At 36.0% G+C, this 24,920-nt stretch overlaps 1 protein-coding gene across 1 annotated transcript; it reads left to right on the top strand.

The window, feature by feature from the left end:
- The first annotated feature begins 20,065 nt into the window (after nt 1-20,065).
- Nucleotides 20,066-23,907, top strand: LOC126801928 (zinc finger CCCH domain-containing protein 11-like). The gene is made up of 8 exons (XM_050529423.1): nt 20,066-20,400; nt 20,535-20,619; nt 20,737-20,877; nt 20,975-21,066; nt 21,758-21,946; nt 22,091-22,221; nt 22,304-22,406; nt 23,466-23,907. Exons 1-8 carry the CDS (start codon nt 20,236-20,238, stop codon nt 23,646-23,648), a joined length of 1,089 nt encoding a protein of 362 aa, XP_050385380.1. The 5' UTR covers nt 20,066-20,235; the 3' UTR covers nt 23,649-23,907.
- The last annotated feature ends 1,013 nt before the right edge of the window (nt 23,908-24,920 follow it).

Raw genomic sequence — 24,920 nt, forward strand, 5'->3', positions numbered from 1 at the left:
AGTCCTCGTTCTGCATCGACGAAGTTCCAAGATCGATAGCCTTTTGTCGACGCTGCCTCAGCCGAGCTCCGCCTTGTAACCCAGAACGATGGCCTAACTCAGCAAGTAGTTCGACGTCGCCGCCCCTTCTTGCAGATCGAACGAGAAACCATCGGTTTGTGGCATTGACGACGACTACCCGGGCATGCTCTGTCCTTCGCCGATAACTCTGCAGATCCCGGTGTCACCCTCTGCCATAGAGAGACGCCCTCTCGACGTCGCCAGCGCCGCAACAACTGCAGGGACCTCGACCTGGATTTGTCGATCTGACCCGACTCGGTGAGAGAGGTTTTCACCTCTGGGTAAATCAGTAGAATGGTCAAAGATGCATATTAACTTTGCATCCAGATAAAAAAAAGTGGTTTTACTATCAGCAATTCAATTTTAATTTTACTGATTTATTATATGGTTTATATAACTAACCATATTTTGGTTTCCATGAAATTAATCGCGCGACGATACAAAATGCAATTGTGAGAGTTACTTCGCCGTATATTCGTGGAAATAGGGTATCAAGCATGACCGTGGAATCAAGCAAGAGCAACTATTACATTGTTTATTTGGCAGACAATCAAATATGTTTTATTTAACGTTGCTGCTTTCATGCAAATTTAAATTCTTTTGAATTTTGTCTTTGATCGGGGACTTTCAACCTTAATTTCCTTTTCAACCTGATTCTTTCGTTTCTCGGATGGTATACATGGATATGATTCTCCTAGTACTGAGTTTTAGGAGCGACTGGGAGTGCCGCTGTAACCATTCGTAGCCGTTGTGTGTAGCTACAATGTTTGAAAAAAATGGGACAAACATCGGTTTGTGATGAAAATTGTCGCTTATACCATTGGTTTGTGACGAAAATTGTCACTTATACCATTGTGACAGAATTTATCACGGTTTATTGAATTGAGTTACCATAATTTGGGACTTAACCGCCAATTCAGTACTTGGAAGTTGTGTCGTATATTGATACATAATGAATATTCTCTCTTGTTAACCGTAACATGCGCCTGAAATTTGACATTTTCATGTTAGGATGTGTTTATGCACCTAGTCCAAATTAATTTCTTTTGGTGCAACATCGTTTCATTGAAAGACAAAAACATTGTGGTCGAAATATACAAGAGCTAGATATGAGAAGTTCTTGAAATAAGACACTCATTATATGGAAAAATATGAGAATATATTCTCAGAATTGCGGATTTTAAAGCAATTATACATTGCGGTTATTAAAATGATAATAATGAAGCATAAATGCTTCGATTAATAGTCTAAATGACTAGAAATCCGTTTATTCCCAAGTTTAATGTGACTAATGTTACTTAGCCTTTATAATTTTAAATTGGTTCATGGTCAAGATCTCAATACAATTGTTGGCTATAAAATTCTCATGTAGTTCAAGTAAACGAACATACGAGAATGTCTCGATGCATTTATGGTTTCATTACCAAAAGTAATATGTTAATGCAATGTAACGCATTACATACTACATGGCACTACCTACATAAGTCCACGGTTTTAATTGTAGCATAAGATTGATGTCTTGTTATGACATGTTTCCACCTTGTTTTGGTGATGATTTATAGTGTTACATGCCATGTAATGTAGATATTTCCACCGTTCTAAAATATGGTGATGTTTTCACAAAGTTCGAATTGAACTAACGCTCGTACAAGATTAAGCGAGTGGCAAACTATAACAGGTTCGGGAGCTACGGCTTTGGCGGTATCGCCAAGATGTTCTATCCGCCGCCAAGTTTTACCCCTAATAGCATCAAATATTGGCCGAGCCAAGGCACTTTGCAGCCCCCCCCCCTGCACAGCCCCCGCACGGCCTCCGCAACCTCCCCCGCATGGCCTCCTCACGAACTCTTAGTTTTTTGGCTCTTTTGTTTTACACCGGAAATCCTTTTGGGTATGTCTAGGAAACACCGATCCTTGTATTTGGATCTATGGTGTATATACATGATATTTACATGTCAAAATCACTCGTGAATGGCGTTTGAGGGTCTAAAACCCTTAAGTAACGTTAAGTAGTCATTCGAGACTATATCAGTGCACTTGCCGAGCTTTATTTTGTGATATTTATGTCTTAACATAAGACTACTTGTCTCTATATTCTTGGTTATGAATATGTTAAAGAGACATTGAGTGCATAGCTCAATGAAAGCTATTAATGGATTTAGTTTTAATCCATTGTGACTATGACGAGATCATCACGCATAGAATCAAGAGTGATTTAGGTGTTCAAGTTTAAATGCCTTACGACATCATGATTCTAGTCACATGTTTTTAAGCATCAAGAGAGAAATTGAACCTATTCAATTGTTTTTGTCATAGTAGTTGTCTATGTTGATGAATTCACAACGATACCATATATAAAAATTGGTGAGACGATAAGCTATTTGAAGACAATCTTTGTGCCAACATTATTTATCACTTACAAAATCACTGTGAACGAATTCTTATGTATCGCTTCTAATGATGTAGCGCATCTCATGAGTCGAAATGACGTGAATTGTATTTTTTCATGATACAATGATTCAGAATAATGAATCGATGACTCATTTAGGCTATTCTTTGAGCAAATATGTTTTACGGATCAATAAAATTCCTCCAAAGTAATGGAGATGTAATATATGTGTTAACATGTGCATACGCCTTCTCTATGATCCTTCATTGACTATGCTTAATCTCTAAGCCTATTCTTTAGCAAAATTTAGGAGTGACATACACCCTCCTACGCTAAAGAGAATGAGACATAAGATGGAAGCTGAAATTGACTTATCATGATTCACTTTGAGGATAAAATATATTACGGTGAAACATATATCATGGTTAAACTCAAACCATAACACTTAGATGTTATGGAGCACCCAACACAATAACAAAAGTTGCAAAAGCCTAAATTTTTCAGGATTTACAGATTGCGAACTTGTCATTGTGAGGACATATTGACCTACTTTTAGGTGGGATATTGAGGTGATACTTGTGGCCACGGATTCTTAACATCCAAGGCTATCTACTCACAAAATTTGAGCCAATTTGGAGACCTGGAACATGGTGAACCGCTCGACACAAGTGATCACTGACCTCTAGCGAGTATTCCGGCCGGTTTCGTATCTTTCCTACCGGTTTCGGTAGTGAGGCTGGTAGAATTGGATTCCTAACACCCATGGTTACTAGTTCATATAATTTCATAGCATTCGGGGTTCGGAAAGTCAGTGAACCTTTTAAGGAAGTGTAAAACAGAGGTCCAGTATTGGTTGTTGATTTGCCTAGGCTTCCAACGAACCAACAATTCGAACTATAAGCTATGGCTTGTAGCATGTCCTGTTTTACAATATCCATCTATACCACCATCATTGACGTTACGGTTGTAACGATTCGCATGTTAGTGTTTCAAGTCTAACAATATGCATGTTCGTTAACGGATTATGTTAACAGTTTATTGTCCCCATAGTTTAGTGTCAAATTGCGCCTCCACAAGAGCATAATAATGAGTTATTTGTTGTTGAATTTTGTCTTTGAATAAGACATGAACTTCCAATCTATGTCCGCTTATATAATGACCTTAACATGCGATCTCGTTTACTCACTTTTGATAAGCCAGTCTTCCCGTCGTTAGGGGGAGAGAAGAACAAGTTTATTCAAAGTTCAACGACTTGGTTTTGTCGTGGTTTGTCCGACTGTGCCTCATTATGTTCCTAATAGTCCTATAAATGGAAGTGACGAGATTAGAGATACATGTTGCAACTATGCCTGTAAGGATTGATGTCCGACAAATGGACATGTACTCACTATTTGTTTGTGACGTGGTGACTCCACAAATGTGGTAGATAGTGTCACTAGGCCGTGGCTCTTACAAAAATATAGAGAGACCGCTTGGTTCGATATACTTGCTGAATGCGAGTTATGGCACAACTTGATCTATGATCAATAATACTCACTCGTCTGTTTTCTTGAATGATGGTTATCATTGGGAGACGTCTCAATGTCAATACTAATCCAAATGAGAGATCTCGAAAAATGACGATGTTGAATGAATTTGATGTTGAACTATACATACTATGTTGAAGTAAAATTCCAACATTGTAGATTGGCCTACAAGGAAAGTGTTATCTGGTAGGAATTGATGGTGATAATCGACTCATGTCGCCGCCACAACCTCTTGGAAAGCCGTAATATCCAGTTTTAACAAAGAGTTGGTCATTGGTTAGGTAATGCCAACACCGCAAATGTAAATCCTATCAGTTATTCCTTTGTTAGGCGTAGTGAGAAAGAGAAGAGTTTAGACTCACCTTATGGCGCAAACTTTCTAGCAAAACGCACTGGAATCAAATATGAGACGGCTTGTTCTCATAATACCTTGTCAGTTAGGTGGTTTTCAAAATAACTGAATTTGCAGCTTGTGGTCACAGATCATCTATGTTGTGACTAAGGTAAATAGATGTAGATAAAGATTCTGAATGGATTGGTTTTCACCTAATTCAAGTACCTCCAGACCACGGAGTGCGATAACTTGATTAAGGTAAGGATAGTAAAATGATGTGTGATGGACTTTTGATGAACTAAGAGCCAAATGCTGTTTTCCGAAGCTCCTTGCTCAAAACTCAGGGCTCACCACCCTGACAATACAGGAGAATTGATTTTGAAGACTTTTTATTGCATGGTCGGGATTGGACATCCCCTTAACCCCACGTTCATTCTGCATGAATGGATGAGCATGAGCGACAATTAAGCATTTAAAGCTTATAGTTAGGGCCCTTGTTACACGTAAGTAATTTACCCATAATTGTCTGGATATATGTAATATTGCATGCATCTGTACTTAAAATGAAAAGATATTGAGAATACTAGGTCTCAAAAGTGATGACCGTTATTGATGATGTTATTCATCGGTTAGCTAAAGGCAACAAGGACGTTAAACCAATGCCTACAAGTATTCCATGAATCAGTCGAAGACATAAAAGACGTGTTTCCGCCGTATGAGCAATGATAAGCCTTAAGAGATGAAACTCTCCATATTTAAGTACGATATGTGTTGCATGTACTTGTTGTAATATACATGACTCGACATCTCATTCGGTTTAAACTCGTAAGGCCAATATGATGGCTGAGTGCACCCACACATATGTCAATACTTGATCACAACACGTTATAGCATCAAATCCTATATCCCAACACAAAAGACACATTCGACAAAAAAAACACAAAAGACACTTTAATGAAACGATATCAGAATCTGTCCAGATTCGTAGGTCAACTTCCACGTGACCTATAGGGCAGCTCATTTGTTGAAAAATGGTGAATTTAGTATCATTGGAAAGCTATATGTGTCTACTTTCCAGGGACACCAACCATTTAACCATGTTTCGTATATTGAGTGAGTTATATCTGTTTTAGTAAAATAAGACGGATCTGTCCGGAAACTGCAGCTGAGTCAACTTCGACCGAACTTTCTGATCAGCTCAGAACGAACTAAGTTGTGAACCATGTATCACTGGAAAACCACGGGTGTATACTTTACATAACTTTTTTCAGTTCATCCATACCTATTGTATCGAATAAGTTATGACTGTTTAAGTGCGTGAAGGTTATACCACGCGCGAATCAGTTTTTCATTGCAAACTCTTGTTTTGAGTTGTTATGCAATTCTTTTTTTTTATCCATGTACGGATAAGTGTACATGTTTAATTTAAGAATGTTTGGCAAGATTTGATATTCAAATCATTGACCATTTGCTACTTTTGAAGAATGTGAAGAGCGTTCGTATACGCTATCTATCTAAACTCCGAGATTGAGTTACCGATCAGGTGTAGTTGTTTTACAAACTTTAGGATAAGTCTATACCACATGTTATCTTCAATTGTAGTTGGTGCGTTGTTCTTTTTTTCACTTCGACCAAGTTTTTTATTTTACCCAAGAGGTTGTTGTTTTGTTTGGCAAGGTTTTTACTGAGGCAACAGTTATGTACTATGACACATTAGGATCGCGATACAAGGGGGAGTGTTGTAGGAGAATTACTCTCTGTAATCTTCTGGTGTATCTTGTCATAATTAGTATATATTAGTCTAGTTAAGGAAGGATATATAATTCTTGAATTTACATGATACTCAATGTAATTCCTGTATATAAGATCTCCTTATCAATAAATAAATATGATACTTTATATTCGATACGTATTACATTATTCGGTAACAGTTTTATTTTTTGAACTGAATGTAAGCGGACGGAAGTTAAATGAAGGTTTTTTAAAAAGTCACGTGATCAAAACGTGCTACTGAATACACTATCAGACTATCTCAGTACAATAACTATAACGTCCAAAAGTACAGTGTTAAAAAGTAAAACTCAATAAAACCCCCGATAATGATTACATTATTTTTCCTTGCTTGCAATTATTTGAGAGTTAATGGAATAGAAGAGAATAGGACTAAAATAACAATATATAAAAAAGTCATGGTACCAAGTGGGAAATATTTTATAGAAAGAGTGGCCAATGGGGAAAGTTAGGAGTAGATGAGAAATAATTGCTTCTGGTGTGCTTGTCGGCAAAACGTTACGAGGTTTTAAGGTTCCAACCGACGTGGCTGCTTCCCCTCCTTTCGTAGTAAAGCTTTACACTGATACTTTACCCGGATTTGGAAGGATATCTACAAAACAGCCATCCATTTCTCCACGTGATATTAAACGTCCATGCAAATTCGTCTTTTGTTTTTTGTTTTATATTTTTTGGAAGCCAATAATTCGAAACAATTGTGTCGGCCAATTGCTTAAAATATATTTTCTTAATAGGAAATAGGAATGGATCAACAAACTTCATTATTACGATGGATGAGAATTATATTGTTCTCATAAAATTCTGTTCAAGTTTGGTGATGTCTCTATTAATGAGAGGGTGGTTCATGATTGATGATTATATCTAATGAAGTTCGATCAATGGTGGTTTATGAGAACAATACAATATCTATTAAGATAGTCTTTCTTTTGAACGAAAACGATAATACAGTACATAGTTATATTGTGGATTTAACTTGAAAATACAATGTCTTAATTTGTTGTCCAACTACATTAGCTTTCGGTGTGCGGGAAAGAATTTGAGTCCAAGATGAATATGTAAATCTTGAGTGAACAACACAAGCAAACGGGCGGGTCAGAACATCAATTCCCATTGAAGTTCACATCGATCAGTATATGGATTACTCCATGATAACAACGTACTATATATGCACACTCTTTAAACACTAACGCTCTCGTCTACGTTTACTTTGATCATTAGACATACCGCTTGCTTGATATCCATGTAACATGATCTTTATCACATGATTGAAGAGTCAATATATAACTTAAAAAGCACACTGATGAGTGATGACAATATATACTTGTGAAGTACGTACATTGGTTAACATATATTAGGTTTTTGGTTCATAATAATATATATTTTCACTACTATAACTGGAAGCTCATATCATTTAGTGTTAACAATTTCACCAATTTTTTGATATTCTTATATCACTCATGATATGTCTAAAATTTACATCAATAAATAAAATCAACAATGGTCAATACTGTAAATTAGCAAGAAAATAATAACAAAAAAAAATAACGGCCTAAATCCACTATAACAACACAAATTCAAAACCGTGAAGTTGCACAAACCGATTGCTAGTGTATATTAAGGAACATTGTTTGGATATATTTATCTATCATTTCACGTTCATTAATATTATAAACAAAAGTTTATATTCTGGATACAATGACACCTGAAAAACCTAATATGTGGAACTAGAAACTAAATCTTTGACTTAAATTATCTATTTCGAATTCTCTCGATAACTCATCAGATCAAAAGTGTATAGATGCGAGTAGAGAACTAGAATTATATATGGCCATGGCAAGCACGAGCGAACACGTAATGTAGGCGGTTTACTTCTTTAACATTATTTGCACACAGATTTTGGCCATCATAACGATTGCTTTATCTTAAAGAGTACTAGAATAACCTTATATATACTAGATTAAAGCCAAATTTTTTATAAATTCTCTCATGGTGTTTGGGCTTCTAGTTAAACAGATCATTTAGAGTTGAGATGTCACACTTCGCACCAAAGTGAAAATGGCTGGGAGTGTGGGAAACCCCACATGTTCTAGTTGTGGCGCGCAATACTTAGCTGTAAAGACTATGATAATGTGCTCCAATTGCATATATTGTTTAGATTATTATTGTTTTCCGTTCATGGTATAATGCAGAAGACTGAGAAACCTCAAATATATCTGTTAACTGGTTCTTTCCAAGGGTATGAATTCTGAAATCCGATCCCTTTATTTGGTTTTGGTCTAAAGCTAGGATTCTTCCAAGGAGGCCATAATGCCATAAATTTCTCGGTCATTCTCCACCAAATCAACATTTATAGAAAGTTAGGAACTTGAATATAATACTAAGAGCTGAGTGCGACGTATTAGACCATATAAACGTGGATTTACATGTAGGTTTCCAAAACAAGAATGCAGAAGAAAACATATAGAAGATTAAACGCGAACAAAAAGAGAAATCGTGTACATCGATCAATCGATCATCCTTAATGGTCTTCCACTTATTCATACTGTACGTTATGGGTTTGATCAACAAGAGGAAGAAAGTGTTTTCGATCATGAACAATTAAGTAGGGCTGACGTACTAATTATATCGGGTTCTCTCGTAACTGTGTGCGTACTCTAGCTAGATTCTTAACCCACACTTGCCACTTGCCGGCATATTGTAACCAACAACCGATCTGATGGGTAAGTATGTTTTTTTTTTTCAGTTGCCTGAAGCTATCTCCCATCCGGCCCTCTTTGAGGACTGATGTGGATTAATCTGCGAGTTTAGAAGACCTCCGAATGGAGGGGATAGCTCTCCTAACACCTAGTGTTGCATCTACAAGGCCTCGAAACCGAGACATTGCTTAAGCTGCACTAACTCTTATCCACTATTGTAACCGAGTGTTGGTTGATTTCCTATTATTAACTTACATGTAATTCTTTCCTATGCGATTTTACTTTAAATTTTCATGTTTGAACCTATTATATATTGTGCTCTACGTACAGTCACCCAACTGCGGTAAGATCAACGAATGAAGAATTATCCATACAGCCCAAGAAAGAGGGACATAGAGGTGGCCCTTAAAACCAAAATTATTATTAGTGGTGCCTTGGCTGAAAAGAAAAGAGAAAGCTCAAACCTAACCCAAACGGACAACTCCGTTTTTCGGCCGAATGATGACGAGGTAATATAGTAAATCGATCTTCAACTGGGTCACCAACTCAGATGATAGTAAATCGTTTTTCAACTCGACCATCTTCCCAGATTCCCGAACTTAGTGACATTTGAAACATCCAATTAAACGTATCAGCAGAAATGACCTCCTCGAGTTCTTGGCCCAAATTAACATGTCCCAGGAATCGTACCCATCGACATTAACAAACCCAGATAAAATAGAACTTAGGCATTATGATTTATGAGATAGGAGTTCTGATAGCTGCCCAAAATCGTCCAAGCTAAGGTTTATTTGAATAATAGAGGCTAGTCAGACAGTGAGGAAGATATGACTCCACTCATAAAAGCACAAAACGTACAAGTTGAAGCTAGCATTTGGATATGAGCTATTGCTGTGTGTTAGATGAATTCCTTGAAGTGATTGGGTCAATGGCATGGGTCGTTGAGTTGGCTTAGCTATATGAATCTGAAGGGGTGTGACAGATCATCACGGATCGAGGGTTAGGTTTTATCGCAAATGGCTCTTGCTCGGTCGAAAACCCTAATTAAGCTAGCTCGCTGGGTGCAGCGGAATCACCGATCTTTCGCAGAAGATAGTTTTCTAACTTGGAAGAGCTGTATTTGGATGAGGTGAACAGGTTCAGTGAAGATGGAGTTATAGCACTCCCGAAAATTACAACACTCATCAAGAAACTGATCGAAATTGATTAGGATATTAGTTAACGTACGAGCCCTCTTGATGCATTGAAGACCGAAGAGAGGTGGTTAGTGATTCTTGACGCACTTCTTGTGATGACTTCTTGAAAATTTGGTGTATAATGAAATACCCCTAGAATGTTAAGAGTTTCGAAGCAATATGATTGATCTACTGGGCGGATAAAGCTGCAGATCGAACTAAGGAGGTTTCCACTTGCATTTTTTCTTTTGACCTTTACAACCTTATCAATTATCTAGTAATCTGTTACAAGGTTGTACGTATATATATTTACACAATTTGTTATTACTAGCTAGTATTAAGACTCTTACATGCTATTGGTTTTGTGTTACGTTTGTGTTTATCAGAAAACAAAAAGGGGTTAACCCTGCCATTACAAAGCTGCAATTCCAAATAACCTTAATTAGTTTCACTGGACAATTTTATCTAGCTAATTTGTGTTTCTCGTGGTTAATTTTACTCATGACTTTGATGAACCATCACTACTAGCTATCAGGCCAAAGGGCACGGCCATTATTCCGTCCCCCTCCATGTCATTAGGGATAGAATCCTGGCTAAATGCCACCCAAAGGCCTTTGAGGAGGAAAAAACTGTCCGTCCATAGATGTACCATCTCCATTTGGGGTCCCTGCCTTTTTTGACATGGTATACCCTGTTCGTCCCACTTCAAGTTCCATTAATCAAAGAGCCCCTCAGACAGTGAACAGTTTTCATTCCTTATTTTATTGTTTCTAATTTGCCATGGATTCTAGTCTCCGTTCCTAATGTTTACCCACCAATATTTTATAATTTATCTTGCTTGTCCGTCTCCATAGTGGTTACACAACTAAAAAACTCTTAGTCCGAACCATCAGGCTCGGCACAGTAATATCCAAGCCTACAAAAGGGAATTGTTTACTATTTTTAATAATATGAATTGTTATAATACATGACTATCAATTGAAAATGAATCACCAAATGCTAGCTGGTAGAAACTAGAAAGAGAAACAATACAGTTGAAGTGCTTAAGGATTACATACTGCACAAGAGGAACAATATTACCCTAACCATAGAACAACCTCAGACCATTACACGATCCCCACTCTCAACTCTTGACCTTGTGTGCTACTAACTCCTGAAGGTGCCAATGGATATTGCTGCTACAAATACTAGTTTTGTGCATATCCAGATTGGTCCATACCTACAAAGCATTTGATCTTCAAATGACATGAAACATGCAAAGATAACATACAAATACCCGTTGAGATATAATATCAGAGCACAATCATTTTACCAAATTAACAACAACAAAAAACTTCTAAATGCCATCAGTTGCATTCCTTTAACATCACAACAGATGAAATCCTAAGTACTATTAAGTTGAAAATATACATCCTATAATATGCTGGGTAAAATGTATTGAAAAAGGTTTGGATGGAAGTACCCCTAACATTACTAACTTTTCTCATATGTTCAACAACTCTGAGAAATGACAGTACTCATAGAATGTGAATGAAATGTAAATAGGAGAATAAAATTGATAAATTGCAAGTAACAAAGTAAATGAACTACTTGCCTCTGATACAAAGCTCTACAACTGATTCCAAATTGCGGTATTAACTGCACAACCTCAGATTGATCAACTTCAAGATAGAGCAACATGTAACTGTCGTTAGTAAAATGGAGTTCATAAATATAGAGCATGTCAAAGTAACAAAAAATACATAACAGTCTCATGCTAATCTAAAAGATGAACTTAGAGCTGTCAAAGATTTGATACCTTTTATACAAGTGACAAAAATGACTAGATGGTCTTAAGCACTCCTGCCCAAAACAAAATAAATCAAACTAAAGACTTACATATACTGGGTATAATAAAGCAAGCTACAATATTTTTAGCAAAGAGTTTATCTTATAAGCCAATTTTATAATGTAAAGGTATTTAGTAATTGGAAAAGTACTTGAATGAAATCAAATATAAAAACTGAAAAACAGTAGGACACTTACCATCAGCTGAACCAACATAGAGATGGTTTGCCTTCAGTCTCTCAATCATCATCAAGCATCCCAATATCCCTAACCCTCCATGACCATCTCTACTAGTTAGTATTGGTGTTTGTCTATAACTGCATGAAGTATTGGTTTTTACATTACAAATAGAAAACCAAACTCATTACTCATATACACACACATATATATTGCTTGCCATATGACCCCATTACAATATGATTCAGTACAGTAGACTAAAAATTTGGGTAGAAGTACAAAAGAATAATTATTGTAGACATGCACTCATTAATGAGAAAATCCTCGAGTTCACGTACATTTGCAACATCTAACTCCTACATTAGCTGATCATATGGTAGTACCTGGAAAAACACATAAGAATATATTAGAAAAGAATATCAAGAAAGGCAATATGAGACACCTGAATATGCTAAACAGAGGAGGGGGTCAGAAACCCATCTCCTTTCAAAAAAAAAATAGAGAGACTAAATTCAAAAGCGATCAAAACATGTATGATGCATCAGATACGATGAGAAAAGACAACATACTTGAAAGAGGAAAATAATAACTATCAATATCTGGTTTACCGGTAATCTATAAAATATTGTGTTAGACAATTGTTTCTCTACCACAAGCCTACTAAAAATAATCTTAAAATATGAGCAACTATCAGATTTGGGCATCAGATATCTATGAGATTCAAAACCACTATTATTCAGGGGCAAGACCTAATAAGTTTCAGATGTCCGAAACCACCATATTACTTTCATATCATCTAATCTCGAGCAATGGAAATTGCCCTTCAATTATATGTTTCTTAAACTGTAAAATAATAAGCATATGTAAACAAAGTACAGAGGTACTAGCTTCCAGTAATCACATTCAGAACCACATACCAGTAACAACTCTGTTCAATTAGATAAGTAAACCATTTACAATTTATGTTAAAAATAGATAAAGATGATTATGAATAAGAATTATGCCTTGTTTGTCTCCGCCAATGTAAGCACAATTAATTACCTCAGCTTTAGTGCTTCATTAGTGACCAATTGTGGAAGACGACCAACATTACCTATGATTCAACATTGTCTTAGTTTCAGATATCCCATCACAATATGCTAAGAAGAAGTTTGAGTAAATAAATGACAAGAGAAACGGTTCTATAGGCATTTCGAAAAAAATTAATGAATCATGTTAGAATATTTAGCACAATGACTTCTAAAATCTATAGCCAACCAACAAGCTACTGAAGTTATTTTTAAATGTGTTTTCAATCTATTACCTATGTTACTGTTAACTAACTGCTTTGAGTATATAAGCAACAAATAGGGAAGACAAAAATAAAGTAGCGAATTCTATGAAAAGATTACATAATTCAGTTTTAGAAAAATAAGATAACAAAATTATGTACTTGAACACAAATAGCTAGTACTCCAAATCCAGCTTCAAGAGAAAGAAGCAAACTGAGGAAGATAACATACCATGATATCATCCCATGAACAACATGAAGTACTGCAAAACCCAAATGTTCTTTCTCATGGTGGATTTCACTCACTGATCTTTCTCAAGTGAATAACAAACCAAACTACAGAAAAAACCTCAGACTTTCAAAACCCTCCTCTCACCTTCAGAATCCAAACCAAACTACTTTGAAGCCAAATATGCACTAGATGTATGAAATTAAATAACTTTAATAAGTGCAGACTATCGAAAGATGAGAGAGTAAGAGACATAATTTGTGTTCAAAACAATAACTAGCTAAATTTAAAAAAACTATGAATCAAGAGGAGAGAAGGGTTAGCATACAAGCAGATATGCATTGTTGAAAATCAGAGACGCAGAAGGGCTAGAGGCAGTTGGCGAAGAGGAGGGTGTACTGATCGACGTCAGACTCATGGAGACAATGGAGATGTGGTAAGAGGTTTTGAGCTGGCCGAAGGTGTCACGCCCCCAAATCCGAGACCACTATTATATGAAAATATGATTCCCGAATTAGAGGTGTGACCTTAAAACCAATAAAATTTTCTCAATAAAATTGATAGAAATATATGTCTAAATAATACTTTTATTAGGAAACAAAATCAGAATTATTTTACAATACAACGGATTTAGAAATACTAAATTTTAACGAAGATATATGAGTCTCGCATTTATTGTCTTGAAATAATAATTGAAGAAAAACCATCATTTTATTTAGTAGATTCATCACATAAAGCATCTACTCATTACCTGAAAATAAGATTGTGTAGCATCATGAGTAACACAGACCCAGTAAGTACATAATACATTCTTATAATAATTTGGCTAATGAGAAATTCAAATATGAACAACCAAGTAAAATGTACCAAGAACCAGGTGTATTTGATCACACAAATTCTTACTTATGCGTATTGATATACATATCAGCATCAATATATTCAATCAATTGTGTGAATTTTCAAGAAAACTGGTAATTAATTACAAAATCACATGTTAGGGTTCACGTTTACCCAAAACACGGATAAGTCTCAGCATACCGAGGCTAACACTAAAGTATGTATAGTCAAGGTCAATTCTCCTATGAGTATAATAATGCACTATCTGTAGGGACTAGGGCCCAAAGGCTAACTCACAAAGCACAAAACAATTTTACCAACAATTCACTTAAGCACGGGGTATTACTAATCACCCGGCTTCATACCTCCAACTCAATAACGTCAATAGAATATCACAAAATTTAGTAACTAAGACAATATTTAAATACTAAAAAAAATATAATCTTACACCAAGATATAAATACTTATCAATAACTCAATGTATTCATGAAATAAACAAGTTAATCAACTTGAAAGTAAATGTGTAAATAAAGTAAATATACTTTAAATTAAAAATAATTAGATAATATTAGTTAGTAGTCAAAGGATTAGTTGTCATTTCTCCTATAATAAGGAAAGTCTTTGTCCAAAGTAGCAATTGTCATTCAAATAATAGTATCAAAGTCCGTCAATTTTCCGTATCGATAACTCAATCAATAAATGTCCAAATTAGACAAGTGAGGATTCTATGTGCAAGGATTTTTTTCGTAAAAAATCCAATATGATAAGTCATACAGTCCAGTTCAAAGTCATTGAGTCCCAAAAGTTCAAACACAGTAGCAATGCAGAAACCGATCATCAAGTTATCATCTTAGATGTCTACGTATTCTACTTGTAACAATTTTTTTTATTATATCTTCTTAAACTTTCCAGATTAAAAGTAGAGGTCTTATACTTTAATTTGATATAAATTTTGTGGAAAATGGTTAAGAAATGAGTGAGATATGAGTTTTTAAAGTTGTGAGTGCTACAAAAGATTTTCAGTCAGTTTATTAACTCTAACTTTGATTAGCCATAACTTATCAATTTCTAAACATTTTGAGTGATTCAAAAGCCTAAATTGAAGCATTTTTTATGAGGAATTTAATTATATTGTTACATTGGACAAACTCAAATGGTATAAAATACTAAAATATATATCTTACCAAAACATGGTATTTTCCATTTTATCCTTAGCTATGCATTTTGGTAAATCTAAAGAGGCATAAGATTATAAGGATGTAAGATGTACTTACCTTGAAGTTTCAGGGGTGAAAGAAAGGTTTTGATGTGGATCCAAATTTGGATTACTTTAGTAAAGAAGAAACTTGTTTAAGAGAGAAATGATGAAGACTAGAAGTTTAGCTTGAAAAACATTTGATGGTTTAGTTTTTTATCAATTTAGGGAACTCTAGACTTGCATGATTTCTGATTTTAAAGTGTGAAGAAAACTTGAGGCAGCTCAAAATTATAAATAGGCCAAGAAGGAACACAAAAGTTCAATTCTCACATACCATTCTCAATAATTAATATTGAGTGATAACCTAGCTAATTAGTGTGGTTGTTGACAAAAAAAAATAGTGTGATTGGGTAAAACATAAAAATAAATCAACTAGGTTCAAAACATATTGACATAAGGATTATATATAAATATATATATATATATAGATATAACAAACACATTTCATAAGGTTTTCAATATATTTGCATTATCTAACACTAATATAATGCAAAAAAGATAATACTATTAGTATTAGTCTTGAACTTGATTACAAAGTATCGAGTATATGCAATAATATGAGCTAACGTATTCAAATCGTGGTCTAATATTTACAAAAAGAAATTTTCTATCTTTGAAAGTATGTACCTTAGCATCATTGGTTTCTAAAGAGAAATATTAAAAGAAAAATTGAATTAATTATAAGTTAATATAACCTTAGAGTACTAAATAGTAAATACTAAATTTCGGAGTATTACATAAGGTGTAGACGAGTTTGACTAGATCGGACTTGGAGAGCGCAGAGGATCTCGCCTTCCTCGAGCTGCTGGAAGACGTGGATCCATGAGTCGCTGGTGAAGAAGAAGAAGAAGAAGAAGAAGAGAGGGTAGTAGATTGGCCATGGTGGATATTAATCTAAGGATTTAAGAGAAAATTAGGAAAGTCAAACATATTCTTCTTTCCTTTCATCTTCTTAGCACATGCAACTTCTATTTGACGGGCCCCGTAATTTTAACATAAAAAGAAAACATAAATTCAAATTGTGAAAGTGGCGAAGGGACGAACACATTGATTATTTGATTTTAAAAAATACTAAAATTGAGTGTATGTGGGTCTAGAACTCACATAGTTATGCATTGGGAAAGAAACTCAAACAATCCATCCACTCCCTCGTTCCCAACCATATTAATGCGACTGATTCTGTAACTCTTGTGCTGTTAAACTTCGAAATTAGTTAGCATCACCTTGTTTGCGACTAAACAACACCAACCGTCCCGATTTGACTAATACGGGTATGGATTTAGAACCCGTCCCGAATGGGTCCGTGGCCATTGATCAAATAGCTAGTAGTGCATGTCGTACATCATTGCAGTGAATTTGACTTGTCCATGCAAACATTTGAACAATCCTTAATTGACTCGCATTATGCCCTTCAGGCCTTCAAGTCTTCAACTAATGAACTCGTCACCATTAATGAATTGCCAACATATTTTGAGGAGATCATATTAACAGGACCCCAGTGAAGCTGTCGAGCTCATTCGGGGCTGACTCTTGAACTTAGGTTTGATAAGGCTTTTGGTATGTTTTCTTATATTAAACTCAAGTTCAATGTGAACACCTTAAGATGAATCGAAGCGCACTATCATTCTTATAGTAAACTTAAGTTCAAGGCTCTTTAACTAATATGCAAGTATCAAACTATACATAAGAGTCAAGTTTGGCAACTTCACATTGCTTTCAGTAGGGAGCCCATTTGAATTCAGATGGTGAGATGGGCAAGTAAGCGCTTAATACCACTTACTTAAACTAGGTTTTCAAGTGCCCACAGATTATAGCTGAATGAGTCCAAACTTTGTCAAGACAATTAGAACTTTAGAAGCCTAGCTTCTAAACTCCCATGGCATCAACAGTTATAGTCATCTTAATCTAGGAAGATTTATTATTATTTACGAAATGATCATATATTCATATATAACCTCTTTCGCACGAAACTAAAACTCGATCTATATCTCTAATATTTTTGTGTGTGATCAAATTCGATGTGACCAATTTCTACAAGCAATAATGCAAGACAACCATTGTCGGACTCTCCATGTTTATAGGTCAAACATAGATTTTCCAATCAGGAATTAGCACGTGGAGGACAAATCTTCGTATTATTGCAACCTCAAAAAGCCAGACATTTACTCAAAAGTATATAAGGATTTGGCACATCAAGCTGAGGGCTGCAGTCGCCTTGTATTACTGGCATTCAATTTTGACTTAGACTTCAAGACTAGCAATCCCTCGTTTCTTTGTTATTATTTGTTCTTACTTCATATCACCATCAGCAAATTCAGTATGTAATATTTATATTCATCCACAAAACCAAGTACCCCCCCATGCCAACATTTGTCTGTCTGTGAAATCTCATTAGTCCTCAATCTTTTCCCAGAAAAATTAAGAAACACTCATAATCCAATGGCGCCTTGATTGGAGATCGATGGAGTAGTTGAGCTTTTGACATGGGAGAGAATTAACTTGTAGTGCGCATGAATCCCCATGAAATTTTGTGGAAAATGGTGGCTTTTGACTCTCCCTTGATTTTCAATCGACCTTATCACTTGGAGGGAAATATATTAACATTCTTCTTATGCTTCTAGAGAATGGTTTGAAAGGTCATATATCTACATGGCATAGAGTGCCTTCAAAGCCACTAATTTTTTTTTCAAGGCAATTCCAGAGAAATTATTGTGTAACAATAATGGAGCTAGATTATCCAAGCTCAGAAGAAACACATTTTAATTAATTATCTACATATATCTTGTCGAAAAGAAAATTAGCCACATATATACATGCCTTCAACTCATGAACTAGAGAAATGAGGACTCGTGCATAATTTATAGTATTAAAAGTCTAGGCTAACTGATCCTACCACTAAAGAGACCTGTATCGGCATCCTTCCAATGCTTCTAGAAAATGGTTCAGTAGTATGACAGTTGTAAAATTAGGATAATAAGATCTAGGTTCATCCTACCACAAAAGAAACATGGATCACTAGTCTTCCTGTGCTTCCAGAAAGCAGGTTGCCAGGGAGGTTGAAAAATTAATTGCAGCGTGTGTATATATATGTAAGGAACTAAGGATATAAGTAAAACTTGTAGCAATAACAATGTAGTTTGATAATACTACTGTTACTACCATTTCACCAAAACAAAATGAATTGATTGCAACTTTTTGACGGGTTAATCTACTATACATCAATGTATGTTATACATCTCTCATTCAACGGTTGATAATATATATTATTTTTCTGACCTCATTCACAAAAAAATATCGACCGTTTGATATGAGATGTATAACATACATTGGTGTATACTCGAATTTTTCCTCTTTTAACGGCATACTTTTTAGTTGTTAGTAGCTGACAATCATATAAATCCATATGTTAAGTCTTTGAAATCATAAATCATATGTTATTACAAAAAGCCCAAAAAGACTTTATAGTTTATACAAAGTCACTAACCCAATTGTTTGACAGCTGTCTTTTCTATCACAAGATCAGACCAACATCAGAATTTTCAACTCTACATGAGAATTTAAAATTTAAGTTCACATTGTGTGTGTGTGAATCCTTCTGACTAACTTAGTCATCTCTCATGCTATAAATATAGCCCACCATGTTTGCATCCCTCACCAAATTTCTCTTCTTCCTTCTTTTGAGAATCTGACAATTTTCTTCCTCCTCTGATTTTGTTAACTGCAGAGATTTTTCTCTATCTTCAGTTGCTCACACTGTCCCTCAGAATCCGGAACCATGGAAGCTCAGTACAGCCCAAGGAAACCAGAGCCAGTTAAGGGCAGGATTCCTCCAGTTAGAGGTCTAGTTAAAATTAGAATCTTCAGAAAGCTTGTTTCAATGGTGAAGAGTGTAGCATCAGTAGTAACTGGAATTGAAAAAAAGAAATGAGGAGAAGAATGCAGTTGAAGACAGCCTCTACATGCAGATAAATAAGGCCTATTTAGTTGAAGTGGGAAGCATAATTAGTACTGTAGTTATGTAAGAGTTCTGGGCCATTGTTGAAATGGTGGCAAGCTATGGATTTTGTAGATTCTCTTTTGGAGACTAAGAAGTGAAGTTCCATTTCAATCTTTAGTGTTGTGGTTGTTTATGCCTAGTGCTAGATGAGATCACATCACAAGAAAAAAAGAAACAGAAAGCCTGCACTATCACTCGTTAAATTTCACCTGTTTCAATCACATATACTTGGGAAACATATTTCACTTTGTTTTCTGGTTATGTAATACAATAGTGTTAACTTATATGACTAAATTTATTTACATTAAGGCACCTATCTGCATTCACACTACATGAAGCTTTTGCTATTTATATTAAAAAATCCATTAATTCAGACATTAATGTGACAAAAATATACCTTGAGAGAACATAAGTTGTAACTTGGAAATTCATCTTGAAATTGCTATGATGTTCATTATATTATATATAAAAATATATATTAGGGTCCAAAAAACATTCACTCGTCCTCTTGACGAGTCTTGCGCCATTCGGAAAAAGCCACACACAGAACCCTAGTCGCCGTCGCCGATACAAATTCAACCAAATCGGCCCCGGAAGAGCTCAATTCGATTCACAACCGAAACCCCCAGCTGCTCTATTTCACTTTGGTATCCTCGAATTCGAAGCAGCTATGCCTCCAAAGGCGTCGAAGGCCGAAGTGGCCAAGAAGCAGAAGGTGGTGGAGGACAAGACCTTCGGGCTTAAGAACAAGAACAAGAGCAAGAGTGTCCAGAAGTACGTCCAGCAAATCAAGTCCTCAGTCCAGCCCAAACTCGACCCTGCCAAAGCTGCTAAGGTCTGCTTCTCACCTTTTGTTTTGGGATTCAAATCAATCCTAATGTGCTTAAACCTTATTGGGTTTTGTTTGTTTGGATTGATAATCAGCTAAAGGTTGAAACTTGATGAGAAACTAATGTTGGGTTTGTGCAGAAAAAGAAGGAGGACGAGAAGGCCAAGGAGAAGGAGCTTAATGAGTTGTTCAAGGTTGCCGTTAGTCAGCCGAAAGTGCCACCGGGTATGTCGTATGTTCTCTCACTCATTCCCACATTTGCTATGTTGGTGTTTCCAAATTGTAGTAGTTTGACATGGTGTGATTGATTTTTTTGGTGATGGGGATTGGGGATTTGGATAGGTGTGGATCCCAAGTCGATTGTGTGCGAGTTTTTTAAGGCCGGGCAGTGTACTAAGGGATTCAAGTGCAAGTTTTCTCATGATTTGAATGTCCAGAGGAAGGGTGAAAAGATTGACATTTACAGTGATAAGCGCGACGATGGTGAGAGAACTAGCTCACTTGCCTTGTTTATTCTTTAATACATATATATTAGGTTTGAATGTGTGTGTCTCAGTCTGCTTGAACTTTTTGGTTTCAGAAACAATGGAGGAGTGGGATCAAGAGATGTTGGAGAAGGTTGTGGAGTCAAAGAAGAATGAGTATAATAATCAGAACAAGGCCACTGAAATTGTACGTCCTTTCCCTTTCTGTAGCGCATATATGTATGTGACACAAAAGTGGGGATTTTTTTTTAGTGTTTCAACTATAGAATTTAAGCAAATGTTCAGTTGCATTTGGCAAATAGAAAAGTAATATTTCCATGAACATTTGTTTTGAATTCGTATGGTTAGATGATGTAGGTGAGCCTTTAATTTTTGCTAATAATGGTTAGCATTTGAATAATTAAATCCACAATGAAACAACTGATTTTTACTGATTTTTTGTTGAGGAGGAACCCACCAATTATGGAGTGTATAGATACTGTGCAACTACATGTATTGCATTTATGTATTCTGCTAATAAATTTGCGAGTGCTATACCACACAATATGCGTGTGTGATTTTAGGATCGAACCTCTATTAAATGATTGATCTATGGTTAGGGTTATTGAATAAATAGGTAAACAGTCGCTATTTCTCCTTGTAATGCAAAAGATGAAAATTAGTATCACTTAAACTGGTAGGGTGCCACAGCTTCAATCTGATGTCCACTAAGTGGTTTTTGTGCATACGAAAGATAAAAGTCATAAAACAGATTAGTGTAGATTTACAGGAAACTACTTTTAACAGTAGCCACAATAATAGCTCTTAGGGAAATGTGGATTTTCTTACTGTAGCCTGGCAAAATATCATGCATCTAAGCTGGCTTATAATCTATACAGGTTTGCAAATTCTTTTTGGAGGCCGTCGAAAAGAAACAGTATGGTTGGTTCTGGGTTTGTCCAAACGGTAACAAAGAGTGCCACTACAGACATGCTCTTCCTCCGGGCTATGTCTTGAAGTCTCAGATGAAGGCACTTCTTGAGGAAGAATCTGAAAAGATTGCTATTGAGGACGAGATTGAAAACCAGGTGATAAACATTTTCAGATTCTTAAGTTACATTTTCCCTTTATTTTTCTGTGTTGTGTTCTGCAACTACATGTATTGCCTCCCTAAATATTTTTCCTGAGTTTGAGTTCCTGTTTCTCATTCTGCTCATCTCTGATCCCTGCAGCGTGCTAAAGTGACAACATGTACTCCAATGACTACTGAGCTGTTCATGCAATGGAGGAATAAGAAGACAGAAGAGAAAGAAGCGGGGTTGGCTGCACAACGAGCAGATAGGGCTAAGAATGACCGCATGAGGTTCTGTGTCTTTTATTTGTTTTGAATCGGTTAATGAGAGTTTTTGTTATATATATATTGACTTTAGTTTCATCTATATCAGTGGTCGTGAGTTATTTCTTGCGGATGCAAGCTTGTTTGTGGATGATGCTGAAGCACATGAAAAATACCAAAGACAAGATGAGCCTGAAGCTTCTGAAGAAAAGGTATATTTTACTACGCATGTGTGATTAATTCATCATGGACTTAGGAAATAGTGTTTGTTTGTTTCTGTAAGTTTGCTTTGTAGAGTATATTATATTTAAAGCAGCATAGTTTATGCTGCCAAAGAAACAGTTTGCTTTGCAAATAAATTAGGGATCCAATCATGCTCCTTTGCTTGGGACTTGGGTTGATTTCTGAAAACGTTACCTCTAGGTTGAAGTGCCTAGAAACCCAAAACTGAATTTAGCTACATGCTTGTGTGTACAGTCCAGAAGTAGAACTTCACAACCCATTTATGAAAATAATTAAAAAGGGTATTAGAGAATGAGTTTTCTCTAGTCTGTTAAAGTTTTCCCTGGCATTAGTTGTCAAGTCACTACAATATGTTTCTAGTATTCCTGGAGTCATTGATGCGGGTCATCTATGTTGGCATGTTTGCTGGCATCTCTTGTCTCCATATAAGAGACAGTATGTACTTCCAATCACTAGTGAATGCGACTGCGTGAATTGTGTTTCAAGCAGCTTCCCTTATGAGTGATTTCATAAGACTTCTCTGTTGATTCCAAAGTTCTGGTTTGATTCTGTATTTTCTTCCCTTTCCTTCAATACCATCTCGTTAGCCTCAACCCTCATTTTTCCCACATAATATAAGACCTTCTAAGACCTCATTTTCCCCTCATTTCACTACACCCTTCTAAGACCTCAAACGCTATACCTCTAAACACATTCTTATAATGCCCGAAGTTAATGAGAATGCTGTGGTCAGGTTATACAAAGAAGATGATTATGAAAAATATTTAGTTTATCTTTTTTATTTTTTCTTTCGGATCAAGCAACCAAAATGTCTGCTATGGTGGAAAAGTTTGAATAAAAATGTGACTACATTTAGGTCATGCTGAATGGACATTAGAAACGCAGTGGCAAATACGTGAATGGTTATGCTCTTGTGTGCAGTGCTTTCTCTGAATATTACTACCTAGGTTTAGTGAAGTCTTTCCATTTACACTTTAATTGTTGCCATGGCAATCAGCTTATCTCAGTTTCACTGTGCTCTGTTTCAGGTCAAAGGCAACTCGGCAGCTGTGGGACCAAGTAGCTCTACTATCGCTGCAGGTTCTGAAGAAGTTCCTGATGATGATGAGGACGACGATGACGAGTTGGACTTGGATGAGTTAAATGAACTTGAAGCGAGTTTGTCAAGAACATCAATTCAGATACGCGAACCGGGAATAGAGGCATCTTGAGAGGGAGGAAAGACAGTTTGGTAATGCAAGGCCGATAATTTACTTGTGTCCCCAAACGTGAGAGGAATAATATATTATCTATAATAGTCCATTATCTTATGTCAAAATCTTGGTGCTCAGGAAGTCGTGTCATTTATGCAAGGAAAAATCCAATTTTGATTCAGACTTTTGCTGTTCAAGTAAAACATCTGTGTATCACAAATTCTAGCTTTCTTTATTTTCAAAAATGCGAACCAATTGAGGTCTTCTCTTAATTGTATTTATTGTGTACAAAATGTGTTCATCTTTTTTTCTTTCTTTTTTTTTCTTTTTTTTTTCGAATGAAGGATCTGAGATAGCAAATATTGCTAAGCCACATACCCATTATGATTATTATTAGCAAGATGTGTCAATGGGTAGGACATAAAGCCTGAACCTTTGAGTCACACTAGAAGCATTACAATTATCCTAAAAAATAACATTAACTAGAAAAGTCTGAACCACTGCGAGGTATAATTTCAATTGATTATCTAGACTAGCAAAGTAGTCAAACGATGGGCAACACTATTTGCTTCACGGACACTAATATCATCAAACTTGAGCATAAACACCTGACAATCATAAAAAATTCTACTAACCTCAACCATGTCGATAGTCGATACCACGTCCAGTTAGGGAGTTAACAACGACTGCACAATCACTTTCTACCACCAAATGAGTCCAGCCCTGTTGCCCCAATTTACACGCCAAAGCCTCTGCATGAAGCGAAGAGCTAAGGTTGAACAATTGTTCGGACCATGCACCAATCACTCCCCCCTCTCTGTCTCTCACAATCATACCAACACCCCCACTTCCATCATATCTATAAGCCCCATCTAAGTCCAATTTCAGTCGCCCACTTGGCGGGAATTGCCACCTCACATGATCTCGCCGCATCTTTGTTTGAACTCTCTTCGAATGAGCTCGGTGATATTCCTCTAGAAGTTGTAAGGCCAAGTGAACCGCACGTACAAGATCAAATCTAGACCCATTCCATATAGGTTATTCCTTTTAACCCACACCGACCATAAATGCATAAAGAAAACCTCCAAACGTTGAATTGAGGACTCCCATCATCTCACGAATCCACTCTTCTATACCGGTACCATTGTGATTTCTTGCACGTAAGCCCAAAGGACTAGATAACCACATGCATGCAATACTAGAACAATCTTTGAAAACATGCAACGTGGTCTCCTCCTCCCCCATGCAAAAAGGACAAGTATGATCATCCAAATTAACCTTTCTCCTCAA

Source organism: Argentina anserina, chromosome 7, assembly GCF_933775445.1.
Source record: "Argentina anserina chromosome 7, drPotAnse1.1, whole genome shotgun sequence".
Taxonomy (NCBI): Eukaryota; Viridiplantae; Streptophyta; class Magnoliopsida; order Rosales; family Rosaceae; genus Argentina; species Argentina anserina.

Bases quoted from the DNA above. Each gene is read 5' to 3' on its own strand.
- LOC126801928 (XM_050529423.1), top strand. From the start codon at position 20,236: ATGCCTCCAAAGGCGTCGAAGGCCGAAGTGGCCAAGAAGCAGAAGGTG. The intron at 21,067-21,757 runs GTACGTCCTTTC...TAATCTATACAG, and splicing joins AGAACAAGGCCACTGAAATT to GTTTGCAAATTCTTTTTGGA. The intron at 21,947-22,090 runs GTGATAAACATT...TGATCCCTGCAG, and splicing joins AGGACGAGATTGAAAACCAG to CGTGCTAAAGTGACAACATG.